Here is a 22,862-nt window from a genome sequence, read left to right as displayed (position 1 = left end):
CTTTGGCCTTTCTCCCCAGCTGGTGTGCCCTCATCACCGAGACTGCCGGATCCCTGAAAGTCCCTGCCCCTGCCTCTCGTCCTAAGCCCCGGCCCAGCCCGAGCAGGTGAGGGGGGCCATGGAGAGAGCTGGAGGTTCAGGGAGGGGGGCCGGAAGGCAGGGCTGGCTTCCCTCCACAACTCCAGAATGCAAACCCCAGTCCTGTCGAGTGTGCATGTGTGTGAGCGTGCACATGTGTGAATGCATGTGTGTACATACATGTGTGTCTGTACGTAAGCATGTGACTGTGTGTGCATGTGTAGTATATGTATGCATGCATGTGTGCGTGTACGTGTGTGCATGCGTGTGTGCGTGTGCGTGTGTGTGTGAGAGCGTGTGCATGCCTGTGTGTGCGTGTGTGTGCCAACCCCACCACTGCCCCATCTGTCTTCTGTCTCCAGGCCTCTGTGTCTTCCATTGTCTGGGCCTCTCTGTCTCCCTGTCTCCCAGCCTCGACCTCTGTCTCTCTCTCTGGACCTCCCTGCCTCCCCACCTCCAGCTCTCTGTCTCCCTGCCCCTGTGGCCCCCCAGGGCCAGGAGTGTGGGGTCACCCAGCACTTCCTCCCCTCAGCACCCGAGAACCCCTCCTCAGCAGCTCTGAGAACGGCAATGGTGGCCGAGAGACGTCTCCGGCTGATGGTGAGACCAGAGGGATGCTGGGTGAGGGGCCAGGTTGGGGCTCCCAGGTGAAGAGGGGCATCCACAGGAGGCCCGGCAGGATCTGAGCGCCCTCCCTGTTCCCCCACCCAGCCCGGACCGAGAGAATCCTCAGTGACCTCCTGCCCTTCTGCAGACCAGGCCCCGAGGGCCAGCTCGCTGCCACAGCCCTTCGGAAAGGTAGCCCAGCCCTGCCCCTCCAGGGTAGCCACCAGCCCAAACAGTGCCTCTGTTCCAACTAGAACAAGGCTCTCCCTGTCAAAAATTTCCTTACGCCCCGCTGCCAGAAAACAAATGCTCCAAACCCACCCGGCCTGCACCACTGTCCTGGGTGCCCACGTCCTTCTTCTGCAGCCGCCATCCCTTCCTTGACTCTATATTCACCCTCTCCCTGACCATCTCTCTGTCTTCAGTACCTTCCTGCCCTGTCCCAACCCTAAACCCAGCCTCACTTCTTCACCTCCCTTTGGATCCCCCAACCCCATCCGCTCAGCCTTGCCTGGCACCCACCCTCACCTCCAGCCCCTACACATGCCATTCGGAATCCCCCATCCCAGATCCCATCCCGGCCCCCTGGTCTCCTGATTCCGCCCCCCTTGCCCCTGGCCAGTGCTGTCCCTGAAGCAGCTTCTGTTTCCGGCGGAGGAAGACAATGGGGCGGGGCCTCCTCGAGATGGGGATGGGGTCCCAGGGGGCGGCCCCCTGAGCCCAGCACGGACCCAGGAAATCCAGGAGAACCTGCTCAGCTTGGAGGAGACCATGAAGCAGCTGGAGGTGGGGCGGGGCGGGGTGGACCAGGGGTGCCCTGAGTGGGCCGGGGAAGGAGGGGGCCCCCCCTCATCCATGACCCCCCCATGCCACCAGGAGTTGGAGGAGGAATTTTGCCGCCTGCGACCCCTCCTGTCTCAGCTTGGGGGGAACTCTGTCCCCCAGCCTGGCTGCACTTGAGGTCCCTGCCAAGGAAGGTGAGTGGGGGATCTGGGGGCCAGGGCACTGTCCTGAAAGGAGGGTTCCCCTCCAGAGCTCGCATCCCTACAGCCCCTTGTGTCCATCTCCCTCTTTGTCTTTTCTGAATCTCCCCACTCCACCTTGTGTTTCTCATCTCTGCGTCTCTGTTTCTGATCATCTCTGTTTCTGTCTCTGTGCCTGCCTGCCTCTCCCCACCTCCCCGCTCTCTGCTCTGTCTTGTCTCTGTGTCTGTCTCTCCCTGTCTCTCTCTCCATCTCTCCCCATCTCCCCTCTTCTCCTACATCCCCCAGGCCTTTTGCAAGAAGGAGAGGAATCGGGGAGAGGATGTGAGGGACCCCCCCCCACCCACACAGCTGCCGCAGCATCTCACACCCTGCGGGCCTGAGGAGAGGGAGCTGTGGGCCACACCTGGGAGGGGCCCAGCTGGGGTCACTGGCCCTGCATGAGCCTCGGCGATCTCTCCCTCTTGCCCTCTGCTTGGGGGACTCAGGGCTTCATTCCGGAGGGCACCACGGTGACCCGGGCCATCTCAGTATTGCCTGTGGGGGCCACCCCTCCACTCCCCACCCCCAAGTGCCTTCGCTCTGTTTTTATACCCTGAATTGGAGGTTTATTTTTTAATATATATTATCTAAGAAGAGATCTGTGTGTGAGGGTGTGGTGGGGCCTGGCGTGGCATCTGGAACTCTCTCTGGCGGCGACTTGCTGGGTCTGTGCCTCTGCGCCTGCCTCTAGTTGTTCATTCATTCATTCATTTCTTTGTTTGAACCGTTACTCCCCAGGCACTCCGCACACACTGGGTATGAGGCGTCCCCCTGACACCGCCCTCCAGCTCCCACCCCCAAGCCCCCATGCTCAGCACTGGGCACCCCCAGTCTCTCTCTCTGTTCTTTTATTTCTGTAGTAAACTCTCTGGAGGTGACTGTCGGGATCATGGGGAGCTGGTGGGAAGGGGGCCCCTCCTGGGTGGGGGCTGGGGGCGGGGTTATTGCTCTGAGCTCCCTGTCCCCAGGGGGGCCTATGTGGGGGGTGTCAGGACTGGGGCCAGCACAGGGGGGTTGGAGACACGGCCACACAAACACTTGGGGCACTGCACAGGGGCGGGCGGGTGGGGAAGGCTGGGCGCCATATTGCACTTTGGGAGTGGGGCCGGGCGGGGACCCCCCTCAAACTGGAGCCTGGGGAGGAGGCTGGAGGCCATCACATTCCCTCTGTCCTCTGTGGAGGGGGAAGTGAGACCCCAACTCTGGGGCTGGGGAAGGAGACTGGGGCAGCAACATGCCCAGACCCGGGAGGTGCTGAGGGCTGGTCCTGGGCCTTGGGCCAGGCATCAAGGGCAGACGGGCGGCTGCCCTGGTCCCTGCCTCAGCGGAATCCATTGCCCCCTGCTGGCTCAGCTGCCAGTCCCCCCTTTGCCTGCCTTTGCCTTGGGGGGCACCGGGAGAGCCTCATCGCCCTCGCTGTCAGAGCTGCAGCCACTGACGTCGGTGATCTCCAACTCCGAGTCGCTGTCCTCCTTCCCACCAAGGGCAGCCTCCTGACCCCCAGCCCCCGGCAGTGCCAGACGAGGGGCCGCTGCCAGGCCCGAGGGGCGCTCGGGGCCCAGGCCCTCCCCTGTCGAGGCCAGCAGGGGTGCGGCTGTGGGGCCTCCCCCTGCCCCTGCCGAGGGCAGGTGGCTCAGGGAACTGGCCAGAGGGTTGGGGTAGAAGTGCGGGGGGTAGAGAGAGGGAGGCAGCTTGGGGAAGGGGCCCGTGAGGTATGGGTTAAAGTTCCAGGGGTACTCAGGGAAGGCGCGGCCATAAGGACCCAGCAGGCCAGGGGGCTTGGAATAGCTGCTGGCACCTGGGGGACACAGGGGTAGGTCAGGCTGGGGTGCCTGCCTACCTGGGGACCAGCAAAGGGGGCTGCCTCCCTGCCATAGCCCACCCCATCTCCCTGCATCCCTCCTACATGGCATCGCACCCCCTCACACAGCTTCCCCCAACTCTATCTCCTCCCATCCCCCACTTGTCTTCCCATTCCTTAGGCACCCCTGAAAGCCCTTGTCCCCCTCTCATTTCCCCTCCCTCACCTCACATCCTTTTCTGGGTTTTACACACACGCACACACACACACGCACGCACACACACACACGTCCTACAGCCTGGCCCTGGGCCCCCTCCCCCATCCCTTCTCTTGTCTTTTCTTATCCTCTTCCCTCAAGCCTGCAGCTTCTCCCACCGTGCCCCCCAGCACCCCACAACCTCCAGGCTCTTACCAGAGCCCAGGAATGGGAAAGGGCTGTCCAGACGCAGTTTGTCTGTCTCCGAGGCGAACAGGGGTGTCCGGGTCCCTGGCTCTCCCAGGCGTGGTGCAGAGAACAGGGTTTGCAGGGTCTGGAGAGGGAGTGGCGGAAGCGGCCCTGCTCAGACTGCCCCCTCCCCGGAGTGGGCACCAAGTGCCTCAGTTCCAGGACCCCAATACCCAGACTCACCTCAGGGGTGAGGGGAGGAGCCTCTGGCCCTGGGGCCCCCCCGAAGGGACTGGGGGTCAGCAAGAGTGGGGAGCCGGTGGCAGCCGCCGCCATGTCCAGCAGCGGGTAATTGACAAGCACAACTTTGCTGAAGTTGAACTTGTAGGTGAACCTCTTCCCTTTGGTCTTGTGGAGAATCCGCTTGTTGTAGTAGTAACTGTGGGGAGAGCGGTGGTGCTGGGGAGGTGCAGGGGGAGCCTGGGGGCGGGATCTGGGGTTTCTTAATGCGTGTGCTGTCCCAGGCACAACGTACAGAGCACTAGAACTTGGGGAAACTGGGGCTCACAGAAGTCCCTTAACAGGGATCACAAGGCAAGGAAGGGATGAGGCAGGAGTGGGGACCCTGCCCTGCGAGACTCCAAAGCCCAGGTTTAGGGGTCCTTCCTCCTTGCCTTCCTTCCATTCACAAGTAGCTATGATGGCTCCTCACGCATAGCCCTGTGCCTTGTGGGATCCAGCAGGAACCTGCCCCAGGATGCAGAGGGGGTACCAGAGGGACAGTGGGGGGAAAAAGGACAAGTTGGGATCCAGCTCCCAGCCCCTCCTCACCGCAGGGCCCGGCTCAGCTTGTCGTAATTCATGTGGGGCTTGCATTTGCGAATGCCCCACAGCCGGGCCACCTCGTCAGGGTCTTTGATGACAAATTCCCCGTAGTCCCCCTGCCAGGCGATGACGCCCTGGTACTCCTCCTTCTGCAGCAGCTCCAGGATAAAGTGCCACAGCTGGATCTGCCTCGAGCCAGGGGATGACTCTGGCTTGTAGGCCCAATCCGGGAAGGCAAACCCTGGGGACAGAAGAGAGGGAGTGGCCTGGAGTCAGGATGCCAAGTCCAGGGCTCTGGGTCCTGCTGGACTCAGTAACCTGAGAGGCATCTAGTTCTCCTCCAGCCTCAGGCATCTTTAGGGACCTGGTTTCCACTCTCCAAACCTCCTCCCCTGGTGTCTGGTCCCCAAATTATCCAAATATGGGCAAGAACCCAGTCATCCAGGGACGCTGTGTTGGTACCAGTCTGACCCCCTACCTTAGCACAGCTCCCCCAGGCTCAGCATCCGGAGGTGGAGGTAGGAGGGACTGGCTTCCTGCACCCATGACAGTTAGGAGGAATGGGAGAGAGGGGCACCCCCTCCCCAACAGCGTTAGTCTTCCCACTGTCCCCAGCCAGCCCCAGGAGGTCTCTGGTCTCTCTTGTACCCTGCACTGCCCCCAGCTCTTACTGTCTCTGTTCCCCATTCCCTGTCCCCTGCTCCACCTTTTGGCATTCCCCAGAGCCCCCCACTGAGCCACCCTGGCATATCCAGGTATATCCAGGCTGGGACTGTGTGCATGTCTGTACCTGCCTGTGTATTTATACCTTTCCCATCCCTGGGTCCCTCCACCCCATATCCGTGCCCATGTCTGTCCAACAGCAGTCCAGAACAGGGTGTGTGCGCGCATGCACACACATATGCCCACGGAGGACATGTCACACAGACATCAGTTCACTTGCCTGAAATACACAGCCACGCTGGGACACAAGCACACCAGAGTGCCATACGCATGCTAGGGGCCACCAAGGCTGACATGGCAGACACGGGCTGCCCAAGACTCAAGGTCACGTCATCTCAACAACCCCACAGTGCACACCCAGCACAACACACAATTACACATCTCAAGACTGGAACCTGCTAACAACACAGATGCATGAAAAGATACACACAGGACCCCAGATACCCAAAGAACACACTGTACAATGGAGACGGTGAACACAGCACTGAGATATCCATGTCCCCAGACACACAGGGTGACAGCATGTCAGTAGAGCAACTTCCCAGACCCGCACACAGAGGTACCCATGTGTCAGCACTGACACCCACGGCTCACTCAGCATGTCTCACGTGCAGAGGGTGGTACCCCACTGTCCACATATCCCCAGGAGCTGGGCACCCCAAAGTCTCGCCTCCCATGCAGAAGTCCCCAAGCCCTGGGTCCAAATTCTGTGCTCACTCCTATGCCACATCCTATGCCCCCTTCCCCCTCCTTAGAGACCCCAGACCCAGGCATGAAAACAGAAGGCAGAGTGAGTCCACACAAAGCTGGCAGCAGTGCAGGAGAGGGGAGGCTGCGGTGCGCCAGGGCAGGGGAGACCAGCATCGCCGTGTCCACTTGCTGTGTGATTACGGGCAGATCCTTACCTCTCTGGTTTAAAACTTCAGAGGTGGAAGGAAAGGGGGCACAGGGTCACACACAGGCTGCCTGGTGTATAAAAGTGGGTGCTTGTTCCTCCCGGGGAGCTCCAGGTAGTCTCCTTCTTGAGGGATAATTTTTATCTCAATTCATTTTTGGGTCTTTCTCACCTCCCATGACAGGGCTGGATCCAGACTCCAGCTCTGACCCATTCCACACCCAGAACACGTCCTACTGGGGAGGCACCTGTATCACAGACACACCCACAGGACCCCAAGGTGACAACGGGACACCCAACCCGGACACTCCATCTGTCTCTGAATGCACATCCTCAAATATGTCGTACCTATGAGGCACAGGCACAGCTAGAGAGAAGACCCCCAAACTCAGTAGGCAGACACACACATATGACAGACAAACCCCCAGAATTCACTCATGCACACATGGACCCTACACTGAGAACCAGACACAGCCCCCAACACAGGCCCATGGACGCATCCCCCCACGGCCCCAAATGCACCAAGACATCCATTCGGAACACCATACACCACGAGACAGACCGCAAGAAACAGGCAAAGGCTCCTCACCCCACTCAGTCAGAGGTACAGTCGGGAGTCGGCAGACACCCCCATCCCAAAATGCAGACACGCCCAGCCCAGAGACACTCAAGTAGCCTCAGATGGGCACGTACAAGCAAATAGACAAGCTCACACAAAGACGGGCTGTGCAGACACATTCTCCCAGTGTGACCCCTTCTAAAAACACTGAAGTGTGACACAGGGACACACTCTGAAATGAGACCCCAAATAACCAAGCACAGAGTCTCTGTCTCTGTCTGTCTCTCACACACACACCCCTCCTGCTGCACATCGGCATGGTGTCTGACCAGCGTCACCGTCCACCACCCCCAGTTCCAAACCTCCACTCTGAGCAAGCTGTCCTCTCTCCGGGGTCTCAGGCTGGCTGGGTCATGCCTGCACGTCCCCCTGACTGGGCAGTGCCATCTGTCCATCTGTCCGTCCATGCTCCCCCTCCCCGGAAACCCCTCAGTGCCCCCTCCAGCCCAGTCCCTGCTCTCTTTCCCCGCAGGTCTGGCATGGGAGCAGGCTGAGACGTACATGGCAGGGATGCCCGGCCTCGGGCCCCTCTGTCCTCACCCTTCACTCACCTCCTTACCTTGCCCACCCTCCCAGAAGACCCACATATCCCAGCAGGCAGGTGGCAGGGTAATCTGGCTGCGAAGTTTTTAGCCAAGTTTCTCCGAAGGGGTTTGATTTGGGGGACTCTGACCAAGACTGAGAGAGAAGGACCCACGGACTAGAGTGAGACACGTGGAGACACGGAGAGAAGGGGGGTACGGCTCACTGGGGAGGCCTGAGGGGTGGGGGAAGGAATGGGGGAGGTCCGGGCCAGTTACCGGGGGTCCAGAGAGCCGGCAGGGCGGGCGGGGCGAAGAGAAGGTCGGAGACGCAGCTACAGTCCATGGCGGAGCCGGCCCTGCAGAGGCCGGGACAGACACACGGGGACGGGGTGGGCAGGAGAGACAGACACAGGTCAGCCAGCGGGGCGCTGCCCGGGGCCTCCCCCTCTCCCATGTCCCCACCCCAGCCCGCTGCCCTCTCCCCGCAATCCCTTCTGCCCACTCCCTCCCGCAGGCACCGCTCTGTCACCAGCCGCTCCCAGCCCCGAGCCCCCCCCCCCCGTTCCTTCCCTCCCAGCCTCTCCTCCCGCAGCCTCCTCCTCACTCGGTGCCTCCATCACTGACCACGCCGCTCCCAGCCTCCCTTCCCGCTCCCCGCCACTCGCTCTCGCTCTCACACTCGCTGGCTCTCCCGGCCGCCCGCCCGCTCGCGCCCCGCACAGTCTCTGCTGCCGTCTCCCGTCCCCGCTCTCCCTCCCGCCTGACCTCCCGGGTCGGTCGGTCCCTGCGTCTCTGGGTCTCCCTCTGTCTCTCTCTCTGGCTGCCCCAGATTTATCTTGCTCTGAAACTTGCCCCCACACCCGCCCCACCCGGACGACCCGCAGACGGGCTCTTCCAGCCCTTTCGCAGCCCCGACCGCGGCGGCCCAGGACAGGCTGCAGGGGGCAGGCCCAGCCCCGCCTCCTCCAGTCCCCTACCCCACAGGGCAGCCCCCAGCGCCCCGCAGGAGGCCTCCACAGACCCCAGACCTGCTGTCACCCTGAAGACCCCTGCCACTTGGATCTGCCTCCCTCCTCAGACACCCCTTCCCCTCGCATCTGCCTCCCCCTCAGACCCCCTCCCTCAGACACTCCCTCTCCCTAGATATCTTACGCCCCTAAGATACTCCATCCCCTCCTCACTCCGGTCTCCCCGCACCTTTCCCCCTCACACGGCGCCTCCCCTCCACACACACACCCTTGGAATCCACTCCCTCTCACACCCCTCCGCAGACACACGCTGCCCTCGCGCTCCCGAGACCCCTCCCCTCAGGCACTTCAGCCCCTCACTGCCACCCTCAGACCCCCCCTCTGGAGCACCTTCTTCCTGGAGATCCCCCAGATGCTCTCAAAAACCCACTCCTCTTAGACACCCTGATACTCCCCACTGCTCCCATGCCCCCGCAAACCCCTCAGACCCTGGCAGCCCACACTGTGTTCCCCCGTGAGCCCCACCTATCCCCTGGACACCGGACAAGACTTTTCAGACACCCCATGTCCCCTCAGACATGCCCGGTCTCCCCACAGAGGCCCCAACCCCAGATGCCCCCACCTCCCATCTGCCTCCTGGAGCCTCCCCTGTCCGAGGCCCCCTCTGTTCTCACACCTGTCTCCCCATCTTTCTCCGTCTGCCCCTTGTCTCTCGGTATCTCTCCCCCTCCATCTCTGTCTCTCCCCATCACTTGGTCTCTTCTGCCTTCAGTCTCCCTCCACCATCTCCCTTCCATTTCTGACTCTCTCCTCCATCTAGGGGGTCTCTCTCCCCACCTCACTGCCCTCTCGCCCTCTCCCCCTCTCCTCCTCCACCACTCGGTCTCTTCCGTTTCCACATCTCCCAGCCCTGCTTCTTGCCCGTCTGTCTCTCCGTCTTCCCAGGGTGTCCATCTCTGTCTCTCTCTGACTTTCTCCCCATCTCTGCTGTCCGTCTCTCCCTCCCCCTCCACCGTCTCTGTCTCTCCCTCCCTTTCCACTGTCTCTGTCTCTCCCTCCCCCTCCACCGTCTCTGTCTCTCCTGTCTCTGCCCCCACCCTGTCCCTGTCCCGCGTCGTCTCTTCAGCAGCCCCGCTCCCCCACACCTCTCCCCCACCCACTGCTCTCCCACCTCCCCGCTCTCTCTGCCTCTCAGGGTCCCCTCCTTCCTCCCCCCGCCCCCACCCCCTATTGGCCCCTCTCATTTCCGTGTTGGTTTTGATTTCTCTTCCCGACGCTTTCAACTCCCCGCCGCCTCCTCCGGACACGTTATAACGAGGAGCCGTGGGATCGGCGCTTCGGGCCCTGCTCCCACGCTCCCCCCGCCATGTCTCACACGCGTCTCTGCCATCTCGCGGTCTCTGTGGCCACTTCTGTGCCCAGCCTTGATCCTGTGTCAGGCCCCACAGGGACCTGGACCCCTTGCCCATGCCCATGCCCATCACCTCTGCCGCCCTGTCCCTGTCCGTCTGTCCCTCCCGTCTCTGGGTCTCCACGCCTCCCTGTCTCTTGGTTCTCACATAGTCTCCACTTCTGTGTCCCCACGTCTCTGGGTCCCCACGTCTCTGGGTCCCCACGTCTCTGGGTCCCCACGTCTCTGTGTCCCCACGTCTCTGGGTCCCCACGTCTCTGTGTCCCCACATCTCTGTGTCCCCACGTCTCTGGGTCCCCACGTCTCTGGGTCTCCGCATCGCTCTGTTTTGATATCTAGAGTCTCCACACCCCATGTCTGTCTCCACGTCTCCATATCTCCTCCTCCTCCAAGTCCCTGTCCTGTCCCCATGTCCCCCATCTCTGTCTCATCTGTCTCCATGCCCCATCTTCCTGTCTCCATGTCTCCATCTCCATGTCTCTGTCTCTGTTTCTGTCCCGGTGTCCGTCTCTTGGGGTCCCTTTGATCTCACCCTGCCCCTGGCGCCCCCCTGGCCCCATTGATCGCTGATCGACCGACGGAGGGAGCAGGGCCTGCGGGGCCTGGGGCTGCAGGGCCGAACAGGGCCTGGTAGGACGGCCAGACAGATGGACAAACGGCCCTAGCCCCAGTGGCTGTGGAGGGGGAGCAGCCACAACCCCCCGCCCCTCCCCACCGGCCGGCGCGGTGCGGATGGGGACTCCAGGCAAGCTTTAATTTTTAATTTTATTTTGCTTCCTCCACCCCCCCTTCACCCCCCATCTCTACCGCCCGCAGCCATGGCACCGAATGTGTGTGCGCATGTGAGCGAAGCGGTGTGCAGAGGCGCTGGGCAGGCGAGGGCCCTCCTCCCTTCTCTCCCTGCCAAGCACAGCCACACAGACCCACACACCAGCCCAGGCACGAACACCGCCATGTCCCACACAGCACACATTGCACAGATGCACACACCAGCACAGCCACACACACACCATCACACATCACACACCGCAGGAGCCCACATGTCAACAAAGTCACAGCACCACATCCCACACAACACATCACATAGACACACACCACCATTGCCACACACAGCCCACATCACAGTTGTATGTGTCAGTAGAGTCACACACCAACACTGTCACACAGTCACACACAGCAGTCACAGACACACAGAAACAGACACACAATTTTACACAAATACACACGACACACACCAATTCAAACTCACACAGAAACAAAGACACACAACCACAAATCCTAGACACACTGTATAGACACATAAACACACACTGAGGCTCACAATCAAATACAGAAACCCACATTCCCAAGCACACAATCACACACTGAGACAACAGCACACAGAAACACACAGTCACACAAACAAGCACCACTGACCCTCGAGCGCATACATATGCACTTGGTCATGCATGGAGCCATAGAGATACACACACCAGCACCAACCCAGACAGCCAACCACACGGCCACACACAGCCATTCACAGACACAGTCACAATCATACACACCAAGATCACGGACCCAAACCCACGACCGACACAGCGGCCCCTGCAGAGGTACACACAGACACACCCAGACACACTGGGTAGGGTGGGCACTCAGCGGTGACCCCAACCCAAGGCCCCTGCCACTCCTGCTCCCACCATCCCCATCTGTCTGCCTGTCCCTCCGTCTGTGGACTTCCCAAGCGTGTCTCTGCATGGGTCCGTGATCCATGTGTGTGTGTGCGTGTATGTGACACATGCCCTTGTCTCAGACCTGCTTCTGTGGCTGTCTCTAGAGACAAAGGTCTCCCGGTCTCTCTCAGCTCCTTCGGGTGTTGGCGTGTCTTTCTGTCTGTCTCTGTTACTGAGGGTCTCTCTCTGTCTCTGTCACTGAGGGTCTCTGTCTGTCTCTGTCACTGAGGGTCTCTGTCTCTGTCACTGAGGGTCTCTGTCTCTGTTACTGAGGGTCTCTCTCTGTTTCTGTCACTGAGGGTCTTTGCTGCTCATCTCGGCCTACCTCTCTTTCTAAATATCTCCATCTCTGAGTGTCTCTGTTTCCCCCATCTCTCTCTCTGGGTGCCTCTCTCTGTCTCTGTCTGTCTCTGTCCCTCTCTTTCTCTGGGCTCTCTGTCATCTCTCTCTGCCTCTGTCTCCTAACCCCCCATCACCCCGGCCCCCCGGGCTGGGGTTTAACCAGTTGTTTTGATTTCTCTAAGCTGCGCCGGCGGCCTCGGGAGCCGCCTCGGGCCTCGCACCGCCCCCCAGCCCCTTCATCCCTCACCCAGGCCCCCCATCCCCACCTCCCCTTAACACAATCTGCACAAGTGGAATGAAAATTGATTTTTTTTTTAAATTTCATATCTTCTCCGGGGCTCTGTCTAAAGAGGAGAGAGACGCGGCCCAAGACCCTTCTCCCACCGCCGCCCCCGCATGCACACACCATGCCCTGACACACATGCGCACGCACGCACACACCCCGACTGCACCCACCCATGGCCACATGTTCAGGCACAATCTGGGGAAACAGCCCTCCTTACGCCACACACCCATGTAGGACACATCTGTGCACATAGTAGAGACCCACAGCGACACCCACTAGTAGGCACACACACACCATGCACAGCCCCAGCCATGGGCCCGCTGCCAGCCCCACCCATCTCTTGCCACACAAATGAGCCCCCAACACCCTGTCCTATCTAGGTGCACGAAGCCGGCTCTCTGTGGTCACAGACTGTGTGTGTGCTCACATACCTGTCCGTCCAGACTATGGCCACGTCCATGTGAACACAGAGCAGGCTCAGGGGCCGCCCTCGACAGGTACCAGGAGACCCTGTGCCTGTCCTGGAGAGGAGGGGGTTCGGGGGTGATGTGGGGTTTCCTGCATGGGCATGCCCCCCTCATCCCGGACACCACCCCCATTCCCACACTGCCCACATCAAATACTCTGGCCTGACCCTGGTTGGGGGTGACTTTGTGCCTGGGGGGTACACACACCCCACACGTATACACCACATATACACCACACATACCACATACACACACCACAAACACACCATACTTATACACCCCCACCACACACATATCCACCACATACACACACACACCTAACCCCACACGCCACATACACACACATGGTATACGCCACATGCACCACGCACACCATATCACACACACACATAAATACGCACATGCACCACACACACACCACACACACACCCCACACACCACATACACGACACACACATCACACACACACCCCACACACCACACACACATCACATATACACACCATATACTCACCATATACACACACATCACTACCCCTCACATACATGACATATACTACATACACTACCCATCACAGACCACACACCACACACACACACCCCACATATACACACCATACACATCCACACCACATATACCATGTCCACCACACACATACCACACACTGCATACACACCTCACACACACCACATCACTCTCACATACACCACATACACTACATACACTACCAATCAGACATACCACACACCACATATCCACCACACACCACATACACACCCCACACACACACACCACACACATACACACAACACACACATACACACACCTCACACAAATACACACACCACATACATCCCATCCACCACACACACCACTGCACATACACCATACACACACACCACATCACTCTCACATACACCACACACACTACATACACTGCCCATCAGACATACCACACACCACATATCCACCACACACCACATACACACATATACAACACACACATCATACACATCACATACACTGCTCATCATACACACCACATGCACACCACACACCACACACACACACCATACACACCACACACATCACGTACACACCATACCACAGACACTATTATACATCACACCACATACACAACACACACACCCACACACATCACACACCACATGCCACACACAACTCATACCACACACATCACCCACATACCACACACCACACTCACACACCACTCGCAGCTTACTACTTCTCTCAATACCACACATTGTAATCCCCACATGGACACACACAAAACCACAGTCGCCCTTAACACAGAGACAGACCCACAGAAAACACACAGAAGCAGACAGGGTGACACCAGAAACACAGCTTCACGCACAGACTTGGATTCAAGTTCATACAAATTGCACACACATGCGTCATCCAACAGCCACACAGAAACATGCAACCACACAAACATACACATACACAAAGTCATCAGTGCTTTTCAGGGCTGGACACACAGTATCACTCAATTGTTATGAACCAACACTCAAGCTGGTACATTCAGCTCCCGCAAGTTGCCACGCAGGCACGCACGCGCACACACACGCACACACACACATCCACATCTGAACCCAGACTCAGACACAAGCCCACAAGTTCAGAGACGCGACAGCAATCCCTGAACACCAACACAGCGCCACACAAACACACAGCTGGTCTGTGACACATAAGATCTGGGGGGCTCTTAGCTGCATCCCTCACACCCACATTCACCAGCCCAGCTGCCAGGGTCCTCTCCGGGGCACACTCACTCGGTCCTTCCACCCTGTTTCTCTGGGACTGAACCTCCTCATCTTGCCCTCAGAGATGAGAGCTGCCCCAGGTCCCTGGGGCCCACTCTGCACAGCCACACCATGTGAAAACACCAGACACGGCACAACTCCAGAGCTTTGGACAGTCGCACCAGACACAGCTGAACACCACACACGTGTCACACAGACATGACACACGTCACAGACATGACACACTCATAGACATGACACGCTCACAGACAGGACATGTGTGGCTCCACTCAGCACCCATACTTAGTCACCTGTGCCCAGGAACATGCATGTGTACACAGGTCACATTCACAGACACTGTGACACAAGTCACACAGTCGTGCATCTGCGCGCGCGCGCGCACACACACACACACACAGCTTCGACTGCACTGTGCAGGACACACAGGGACAGAATGGCAGACAGGGCTGGCTTCCCAGGCTGGGGAAGGTGTGTCTGTGACCCTCACTTGAGAGGTGAGGAGGCTCCAGGCCAGAGACAGAGAGGCCTGTGGGTGAGGGCAAGGGCAGAGACCCACACCCCACTCCCTCCGTCTCTCCCTCTCTGTCTGTCTCTGCCTTGGGCCCTGTGTGCGTGTCTCTGCATCTCAGTCTCTCTCCCTGAGTCTGTCTCTGCCTGATGTCCCTGGGGCTGCGGACAGCGCTCCGAACGGTGTCGGTTGGGGGGTGGCGAGGGAGCATCCCCGGGGAGGTGGGAGCCGCAGTGCCACGCACCCCGCCTACCAAACAGCTCTGGGGGAGGGGAGAGGGAGGGCGGAGGCGCCACCGCCAGGCGGAGGGAGCTCTGGCTGCTCCCCGACCCCATCCATGGACCCTGCCTCCCCTCAGAGACCCAGAGAGATGGAGGAGCTGGAGGCTGGGGTGGGGGGCACAGAGAAGGGGAGACATGCAGGGAGGAAGAGAGACCGAGGGGGTGGAGCGTGATACATGGAGAACAGAGAGGAAGCAGGAGCGAGACTCAGAGGGAGACGGAGGGGGATAGGCAGGAACCCCACGGGGGAGGCACAGAGACGGAAAGAGACACAGAGGACGAGGACAGGTCCCACGGAAACAGGAAGTGGACTGGGAGCCACATGCGTACGCAGAGAGAAGAGACAGACAGGCAGGGGGAGATCGAGGTGGGGAAACACAGCACAAGGAGCGAACCAGAGAGGCTGAAACAAAGTCGATTAGAAAGCTGGAGGTCACGGGAGAGCGAGGGCTGCGCCCAAGACCCCGAGTTGGGAGGAAGGAGAGGAGGGGGCAGAGATGCAGAAAATTGAGGGATTAGGGCAGAAGCAGGAGAGGGATGCAGGCGAGCCCGGCCCTGGAGGTAGGAGCAGAAGGTTCAGGTGTGGGCCCGGCGGTGGGCAGATCTAAAGTGTGGATTCCTTGTCCTCTGCCCCACCTCACCCTTCTTCAGTCCTGGGAGGCTGGTGTCCCTGGGAGTCCGACCCACCCCCAACTCCAAAGCCCACCCTACCCCTCCTCCTCACCTCCACCAGGTCCCACCCCACCCAGACCCCAGCTCCATCCTCTACCTCTCCTCCTGGTCCTCATCCCCAATTCCCGCCCCTTCCCCACCCTTGCCTTCATTCTATGTCCACCCCCAGCCTCACTCCACACAGGCCCCACCCCTCTATCAGAGTGACAGACAGTAGGGAAATGACCGTTATTTGGTGATGCTGGAGGGGTGCGGGCAGAGAGCTGAGGCGGGGTGTGGTGTACACCAGAACCAGCTACTCAGGGAGCCCAGAGACCCAGAATCCTTCTAGACGGCAACCACCAAGAACCAGGGCTCAGGCATCCCGACAGAGCCTGGGGCTTGGCACCAAGAGTGTACTGAGGAAATGGTGTTGAGGTGGAATCTAGATTAAACTGTGCTCAGCAGGGAATCAGAGAGACAGAGATAGCAGATCAAAGGGACAGAAAGCAGGAGATCAAGGCACAGAAATGAGGAGGGCAAAGAGACAGGGTCAGAGGGCTGGGGAAATAGGGATGGAGCCGAGAGCTAGAGGGGCAGATGGATGGGACTGAGACGCAGGAGCAGACAGGGACAGGGAATCAGATGACAAGGAATTGAGGACAAAAATGGGGAGAAGTGGGTGATCCAGGGTCAGAGAAAAGGAGGAACAGAGAAATGGGGTCAAAGACCCAGGAGGGCAAACGTGAGGGGCAGAGAACTGGGGACCGGAGAGACTCCGAGGGACGAGGGACCGGAGGCAGTGGGGCAGGCCTGAGGGCCCGGGCGAGGGGCAGGGCCTGGGCGGGCTGAGGCTGGAGCTGGGTGCTGGGCCACCGGGGATCCCACAAGGGCCGGGGTCCAGCCGGGCTGCGGGGGGACTTAGGGCTCCAGGGGCATCAGGCACGGCGCTAATTCAACGCCATCGATCAGACGGGATGAGAGCAATAAATTATTGTGACAAGATGCAATCCTGGCCCGCGCACTGCCGCCGAGGCGGATCGATCCCTGTCCCCAGCCCCACACTGGGTCCCATGCCCAGGCCTGGGCTGGCGGGGATGCCTCTGCCCACCTCTCCCTCCATCCTCCACCCTGCGCACACGCACTCCCACTGACAGCCAGGTGAAGGGAATGTGAGGAGCAGCCTAGGGGAGAGGCAGGAGGGGGCAGGGGGAACCCACAGAAGGAAGTTCAGCGCCCCCTCTGACCCAGGCCTTTTGCTTCCCTCAGCACCCCATCCTCGCCACCACCTGTGAGGTAGGAACTGCCACGATGGATGCCCATTTCATAGATGTGGAAACTGAGGCTCTGACAGGAAAAGTAACTTGGCCAAAGTCCCACAGGGATGAAGTGAGCCTAGATTTGAACGCAGGTCAGTATGATGCCACCCTCCAATATTTGTACTGTCAGAGGACAGCCAAAGTCCCACAGGGGTGAAGTGAGCCTAGACTTGAACGCAGGTCAGTATGATGCCACCCTCCAATATTTGTACTGTCAGAGGACAGAGCAAGGGCAAGAGACAGAAAAGGAGGAAAGAGATGAGACAAGGAGACAGACACAGAGTCCAGGATATGGAGAAACTGAGAGTCAGAGAGCTGTAAAGACCCTGTACAGAGAGAAACAGACATAGACAAAGACAACCAGAGAAATACAGAGAACAAAGAGAGACTGGGAGACAGAGACAAAAAGACAGGGCGGGACAGAGGGGTGGAGAGACCAGAAACCAAGAGAGACAGAGAGACTCAGAATCAGACGGGCAGACATGGACAGGGACAAGGAGATAGGGGCAGGTGGTGGCAAAGATGGAAATGGAGAAAGGAAATGAAAGTGAGGGTGTGCGGAAAGGAAAGGCCAGCATGCAGGGAGGGGCGGTTTGGGAGGCAGGGGTGTGTCTGGGGAGGCAAGGGTGCGCTGGGAGGGGGCTGTGCTGGCCCCAAACAGCTTGTGGGGGAGGTGAGGGTGAGCATGTAGCCCCAGGAGTCAATGGAGGGTGAGAAAGAGAGCCTGGAGTGTAGGGGAGATGGGGTTGGGAGATAATGGAGAAGCAAGTGTCACCAAAGTCACTAGGTGGACAGGTGTGTCTCTGGAGGGAGGAGGTCACCTTAGGGGCAGATGGGGGAGGCAAGGACACCTGGATGGCTAGGAGAGCAGTCTCTGAAGTCAGACAGCCTTGATTTGACTCAAATCTCTAACATCTACCTGTTTCCGGGACCTCAAAGAAACTCTATGGACTCAGTTTCCTTCTCTGTAAAATGGGGACAAGAGGCAAGTACCTGCCTCATGAGGGTCCTGTGAGGACAAATGAGACAATGAGTGTGAAGAAGTTAGTGTCTGCCACAGAGATGGATGGTGGCCTTAGTAATCGGGATTTGTCGTCACCATCTCCCTCATCCTCATCCTCGTGTCGCCATCAGTATATATGGGGAGGGCAGGTGTTACATGGTGGAACAGGTGGGGCACACATTACAAACACCTGCTACTCAGACAGTGATACCTGGACCAGGTGTTTCTGATGCACACTGAAGTCAGAGAGCCTCGGACTTAAGATGCTGTGCAGTGCAGGGAGCAGGTGTGGGGGTGGCTGGGAACAGGCGACACGTGTCTAACGCATGCTACAGGTGTTATGCACACGGAGGAAGGCGCTCCTTGAGGAGAGAGCTGGTCAGAGACACGTGCTAACAAAGGGGACTGTTGTTTCTGGAGAGAAGCAGGTTGGAGACAGGTGTGAGAGATCCGAGAGTTTGTTCCTAGTGATGTGGGGGTGATAGGCTGCAGGGACAGGGAGCGAAAGCGAACAGAGCAGAGAATGAGGCAGAGGTGTGGAGTGGGTTCACAATGCTTGCAAAAGGTGCAAAGGGACTCCGGTCACATGGATGTTGGGGGGAGGAAAAGGAGAGAGGTGGCTGGAGTGTGGGGAACCAGGTGCATGTCCATGGGACAGGGCTGTGTCCAGGAGAAGGTGTCCCCTAGACCCAGCTGAAGAGATGTGAAGCAAAGAGAGGTTAAGTGGGGGTATGCGTAGGGGTGCGGAAGCCTCGGTACCTGTTTGCTGAGGAAATGATTGAATGTGCTACCAGGGCGGAGGATTCCCCAGGATAAACAGGTGAGGAACAGCAGGTGTAGGGGGTTACTGGTGTGACCTTGTGCAGCAAGAGAGAGAGAGAGAAACATGAGAAATTAGGTATGTAGGAAAGAAGAGAAGTGGATAGAGGGTACCTGAGGGACAAGAAGAGAAGTGGGTAGAGAGTACCTGGGAAAACAGGTATACAGGTGACACAGATACCTGTGGCCAAGGACAGATTCCTGTCCCAAACGTGTGTCTGTGTGAAGTAGTGGTGTGTACAGTGAGAGACAGTGAGAGACCAAGAGAGGCAGACACAGCGCTAGGAGTGAGACACAGGTGAGCAAGTGTGCAGGGGAGACAGGGACACTCTGAGGGGACAAGGGCTTGGAGAAAGGCATGATGGCAGGGAAGGCCATGAGGAGGGTACCAGTGTGTGGGCTGGAGATCAGGTGGTGCTTGGGGTTAGGACACAGGTGGGGAAGGTGAGGTGCTTCTGTTGTCTGTGATGAGTAACCTGAAATGACAAGTAGGAAAGACAGGTACGGGGGAGTCCTTGGAAGTCAGTGACAGTGTCAGGTACAGGTAGAGAGGGGTGTGAGCGGCAGCTGTGCTCTCAGGTGACCTGTCTGTGGCCAACTCTTCTGGGAGGGCAGGTGTTGGGGTGTTGGGCAGGTGCAGCACTGTCACGGAGGCGGATGGGTGAGGGCCAGGAGGCTGGGGACTGGCGGGGACAGGCCTTACCTGAGGGGACAGGTTAGCAGGTTGCACGTGTGAGTGCTTGTTTGCAAAGGAAGGAATGTGTGTGTGAGTGTGTGCACGTGTGGTGGCTCGGTACTGCTTGAGAGGAGGAGGAGGTGAAGAAATACGAATGTGTGAGGAACAGGTGAGTTTAGAGCTTTGGGGACAGGTGGGATGGCTCATTTACAGGTAGGAAGGGGCCAGTGTGGCATGAAATGAGATAAAATGCAGGGATTCCAGTGGAAGGGGCAGACTTTAGAGAACGGGTGTTACCTGGAGGGGCAGGTAAGAAGGGACATATGATCCCCGAGAGCTCAGACATCTTAAGGGCAGGTGTGAGGGGGACAAGTGTTACCTGGAGGGGCAGGTGAGAGGAAATAGGTGTTATCTCCAGGGCAGATGAAGGGAACAGTATGGAGGACAGGTGCTGCACGCAGGCAGCTATGAGGAGATAGATGTTACCTGCAAGTCCAGATTTGGGGAGTTGAAGGGGAAACGTGGGTGTGACAGGTGCATTGATAGACAAGTGTGAGTGAAAGGTTAGTTACCTGAGGCCACAGGCGGGTGCAGTGTGACTCTGCCAGATGGTCTGCTGCCTCGATTTCTCTCGCTCCCCTGTCCTCCCCTCCCTGGGGAGCCACTTCTGGCTCTCGGGTCCCTCCCATGGCTCTGGCCCTCCGCAGGGCACACAGGTAGCTCTGGACTGGTTGAGGCCCGGCCTGCCGGGCGGCCAGGGCTCCTGAGGCTGCTTGGCGATGCGGAGCGCGTCTAGGCCTCGGTGGGCCAGCCGGGCGGGGGGAGCGGGCGGGGGGGCCGTTTAGCCGTGATAGATCCGCGCGCCGCTTGTCTCTTAATCTCCGGAGCGACCGATCGATTCGCTATTTCCCTTTGTTGCCAGAAAATTCGATCCTGGGCCTGGAATTAGGTCCCCGGCTTAATCTGAGCGGAAACCAGTGAGGGGGAGACAGAGACAGAGATGCTGGGAGAGAAAGAGATGGAGAGACAGTAAGAGACAGAGACAGACAGAGATGCTGAGAAAGAGACACAGGGAGAGATAAGCACAGAGATTTAGAGAGAGATAGGCTATGAGTTGGACCCAAAAAGGAAGAGAGAGATGCTACGAGAGACAGAGATAGAGAGACAGATCCTGGGAGAGTTAGAGGTGGACACAGAGATGCTGTGAGAGACAGAGACAGAGAGACAGTGAGGAGAGACCCAGCCAGGGGAGAGATAACAGAAGCGGCCCAGCAGGGCCCTGCGACAGTGGTGGAATGATAGATAGAAAGTGTGCCCCAGAGGGCCCCAGCCCCACGAACGTCAAGGCCAGGCCAGTACTCCCTGCCCCAAAGTGTGCAGACCCCAGAATTGGCCCAAATGTCCTTCCCACAGACGCTGTGACCCTTCACACCAAATATCCAGACCCCAGATATCCAGATCCAAATTACCAGACCCTCAGCCTTGAACTCCAACTCCAAATCCAGACTTCTGGCCCCCTTAAATCCAAACTCCTGTGCTGATCCCCAGTCCCAGATATCCACACCCCCAGTCCTGACTCCCAGCCCCAGTCGGCTCCCAACCTCAAATATCTAGATCTTCCCCTCCAAGTGTCCAGTCTCTTGGCTTTGAGCCCCTAGATCCCAAATATTCAAGCCCTCAGCCCTGACCTCTAAACCCCACTCAGAATCTAGCCCCAAATATCCAGACTCCTCAGCCCCAAACATCCAAATCCACCTTCAGGTCGGCCACCAACCCCCGTTCCCAGATTTTCAGTCCAGTCTCTCGAAGACCCCATCTCCGTGGCTCTCATTCGCTCTCCCCCCCCCGCCGCCCCCAAATCTCGCACCCCTGTCCCTAGGCCACACCTCCAGTGCTACCTGCCTCCCACCTTCCCAGAGTTGGGCGCAGCCCCACCTGCGCGCCACAGCCGGGGCGGATGACCCCATCAGCCTGCCCCTCCACGGGCTCGGAGGCCCAGCTTGGCAGGCCTCCCAGGACCACCCCCGCGCCCGCCCCCTCCTCGGGCGGGAATCCCCGCCCCCTCCCCGCCCTTGTGCCGGCCCGCGGCGCTCACTCACTTTCTGGGCTTTGCGCATCCGCTCCGGTCCAGGGAGAAGTGTTTAAAGTTCGGATCCCGCAGCCATGGCCCCCGCGGCGTCCTGGGGAGGGGGCACCGGGGCGAGGGGCGGGATGAGGGGAGATGCCCAGAGCCCCGGGGAGGCAGAGACCCACAGGACGAGGAGAGGTAGTCTCTGAGACGCCGGGACTGGAGAGACTCAGAGACGGAGAGACAGCCAGGGAAACAGAGACGGGGAGACGAGCAGAGACGGGGAGATGCAGAGAGGGAGAGAGACAGCGAGACAGACGCGCAAAGAGAGCAGAGACGCGGAGAGCTGAGGACGGAGCTCCGGGCGGAAGCGCAGCGCAGCGAGCGCGGGTGGGCGCGCGCCCGGGACAGCCTGGCCGGCTGGGGGCGCGGGGCGGCCCTGCCTCCTGCGCCTTCTCCTCGTCCTCCTCTTCCTCTTCCTCCTGCTCCTCCTCCTCCTCGTCCTCCTCCTCCTCCTCCCTTCACTCCTCCTCTGCGCGCCGCGCGCCTCCCGCCCTCGCGGCCGCCCGGCCGGGCTCGGCGCGCAGATATATGGAGGCGGCGGCGGCGGCGCGGGGGAGGGGGCGGGGGCGCGATCGATGGAATATAATTTTCCTCAAACTCGGAAAATAAAGTTCAGAGCTGATCAAATTTGAAAACAGATGTCGAATCGCGACTCTAAATAAGGTTCGATCCCGGGACTGAGGGAGTGGGGGTGGGTGGAGAGGTAGAGAGACCCCCTCCTCTCCCCTTTCCTTCCCCTCCGCCCTGCTCCTCCCTAGGAGGACGCGCGGACAAACGGACAGGCGCGAGGTGGAGGTGGCGACGATGCGGCCAGGACCTCTGCTGGACACGCAAACCTGGACCCGGACTGGAACACGGACCCGCACACACGCAGCCTGGATAGGAGACACAGGGACAGAAGGACATATGGAAACAGTAAGGCAGACAGTGCAAACACACACTCAGGGACACACAGCCCTACAGAGAGAGGGGCACAGACACATACACAGACCTGCCATCTGTGCACGCAGCACACACATG

At 59.2% G+C, this 22,862-nt stretch overlaps 2 protein-coding genes across 6 annotated transcripts in view; one reads left to right on the top strand and one right to left on the bottom strand.

Moving 5' to 3' along the window:
- The window catches only part of ARHGEF1 (Rho guanine nucleotide exchange factor 1), a 24,817-nt gene extending 22,512 nt beyond the window's left edge, over positions 1-2,305 (top strand). For all 5 annotated transcript variants that reach the window (XM_026447327.2, XM_026447326.2, XM_026447325.2 and 2 more), the window contains 6 exons: positions 20-106; positions 611-678; positions 790-876; positions 1,307-1,470; positions 1,561-1,661; positions 1,956-2,305. In XM_026447327.2, the coding sequence (XP_026303112.1) occupies positions 20-106; positions 611-678; positions 790-876; positions 1,307-1,470; positions 1,561-1,644 (490 nt within the window). In that variant the 3' untranslated portion in view covers positions 1,645-1,661; positions 1,956-2,305. The remainder of the gene's footprint in view (positions 1-19; positions 107-610; positions 679-789; positions 877-1,306; positions 1,471-1,560; positions 1,662-1,955) is intronic.
- ERFL (ETS repressor factor like) lies at positions 2,279-22,862 on the bottom strand. The gene is made up of 7 exons (XM_023229355.3): positions 22,834-22,862; positions 21,811-22,717; positions 7,758-7,837; positions 4,727-4,961; positions 4,139-4,334; positions 3,923-4,040; positions 2,279-3,507 (listed from the first exon to the last, which is right to left on the bottom strand). Exons 3-7 carry the CDS (start codon positions 7,822-7,824, stop codon positions 3,059-3,061), a joined length of 1,065 nt encoding a protein of 354 aa, XP_023085123.1. The 5' UTR covers positions 7,825-7,837; positions 21,811-22,717; positions 22,834-22,862; the 3' UTR covers positions 2,279-3,058.

This window comes from Piliocolobus tephrosceles, chromosome 21 (assembly GCF_002776525.5).
Source record: "Piliocolobus tephrosceles isolate RC106 chromosome 21, ASM277652v3, whole genome shotgun sequence".
In the NCBI taxonomy this organism is placed as follows: Eukaryota; Metazoa; Chordata; class Mammalia; order Primates; family Cercopithecidae; genus Piliocolobus; species Piliocolobus tephrosceles.
This window is presented reverse-complemented; position numbering and strand designations above follow the sequence as displayed.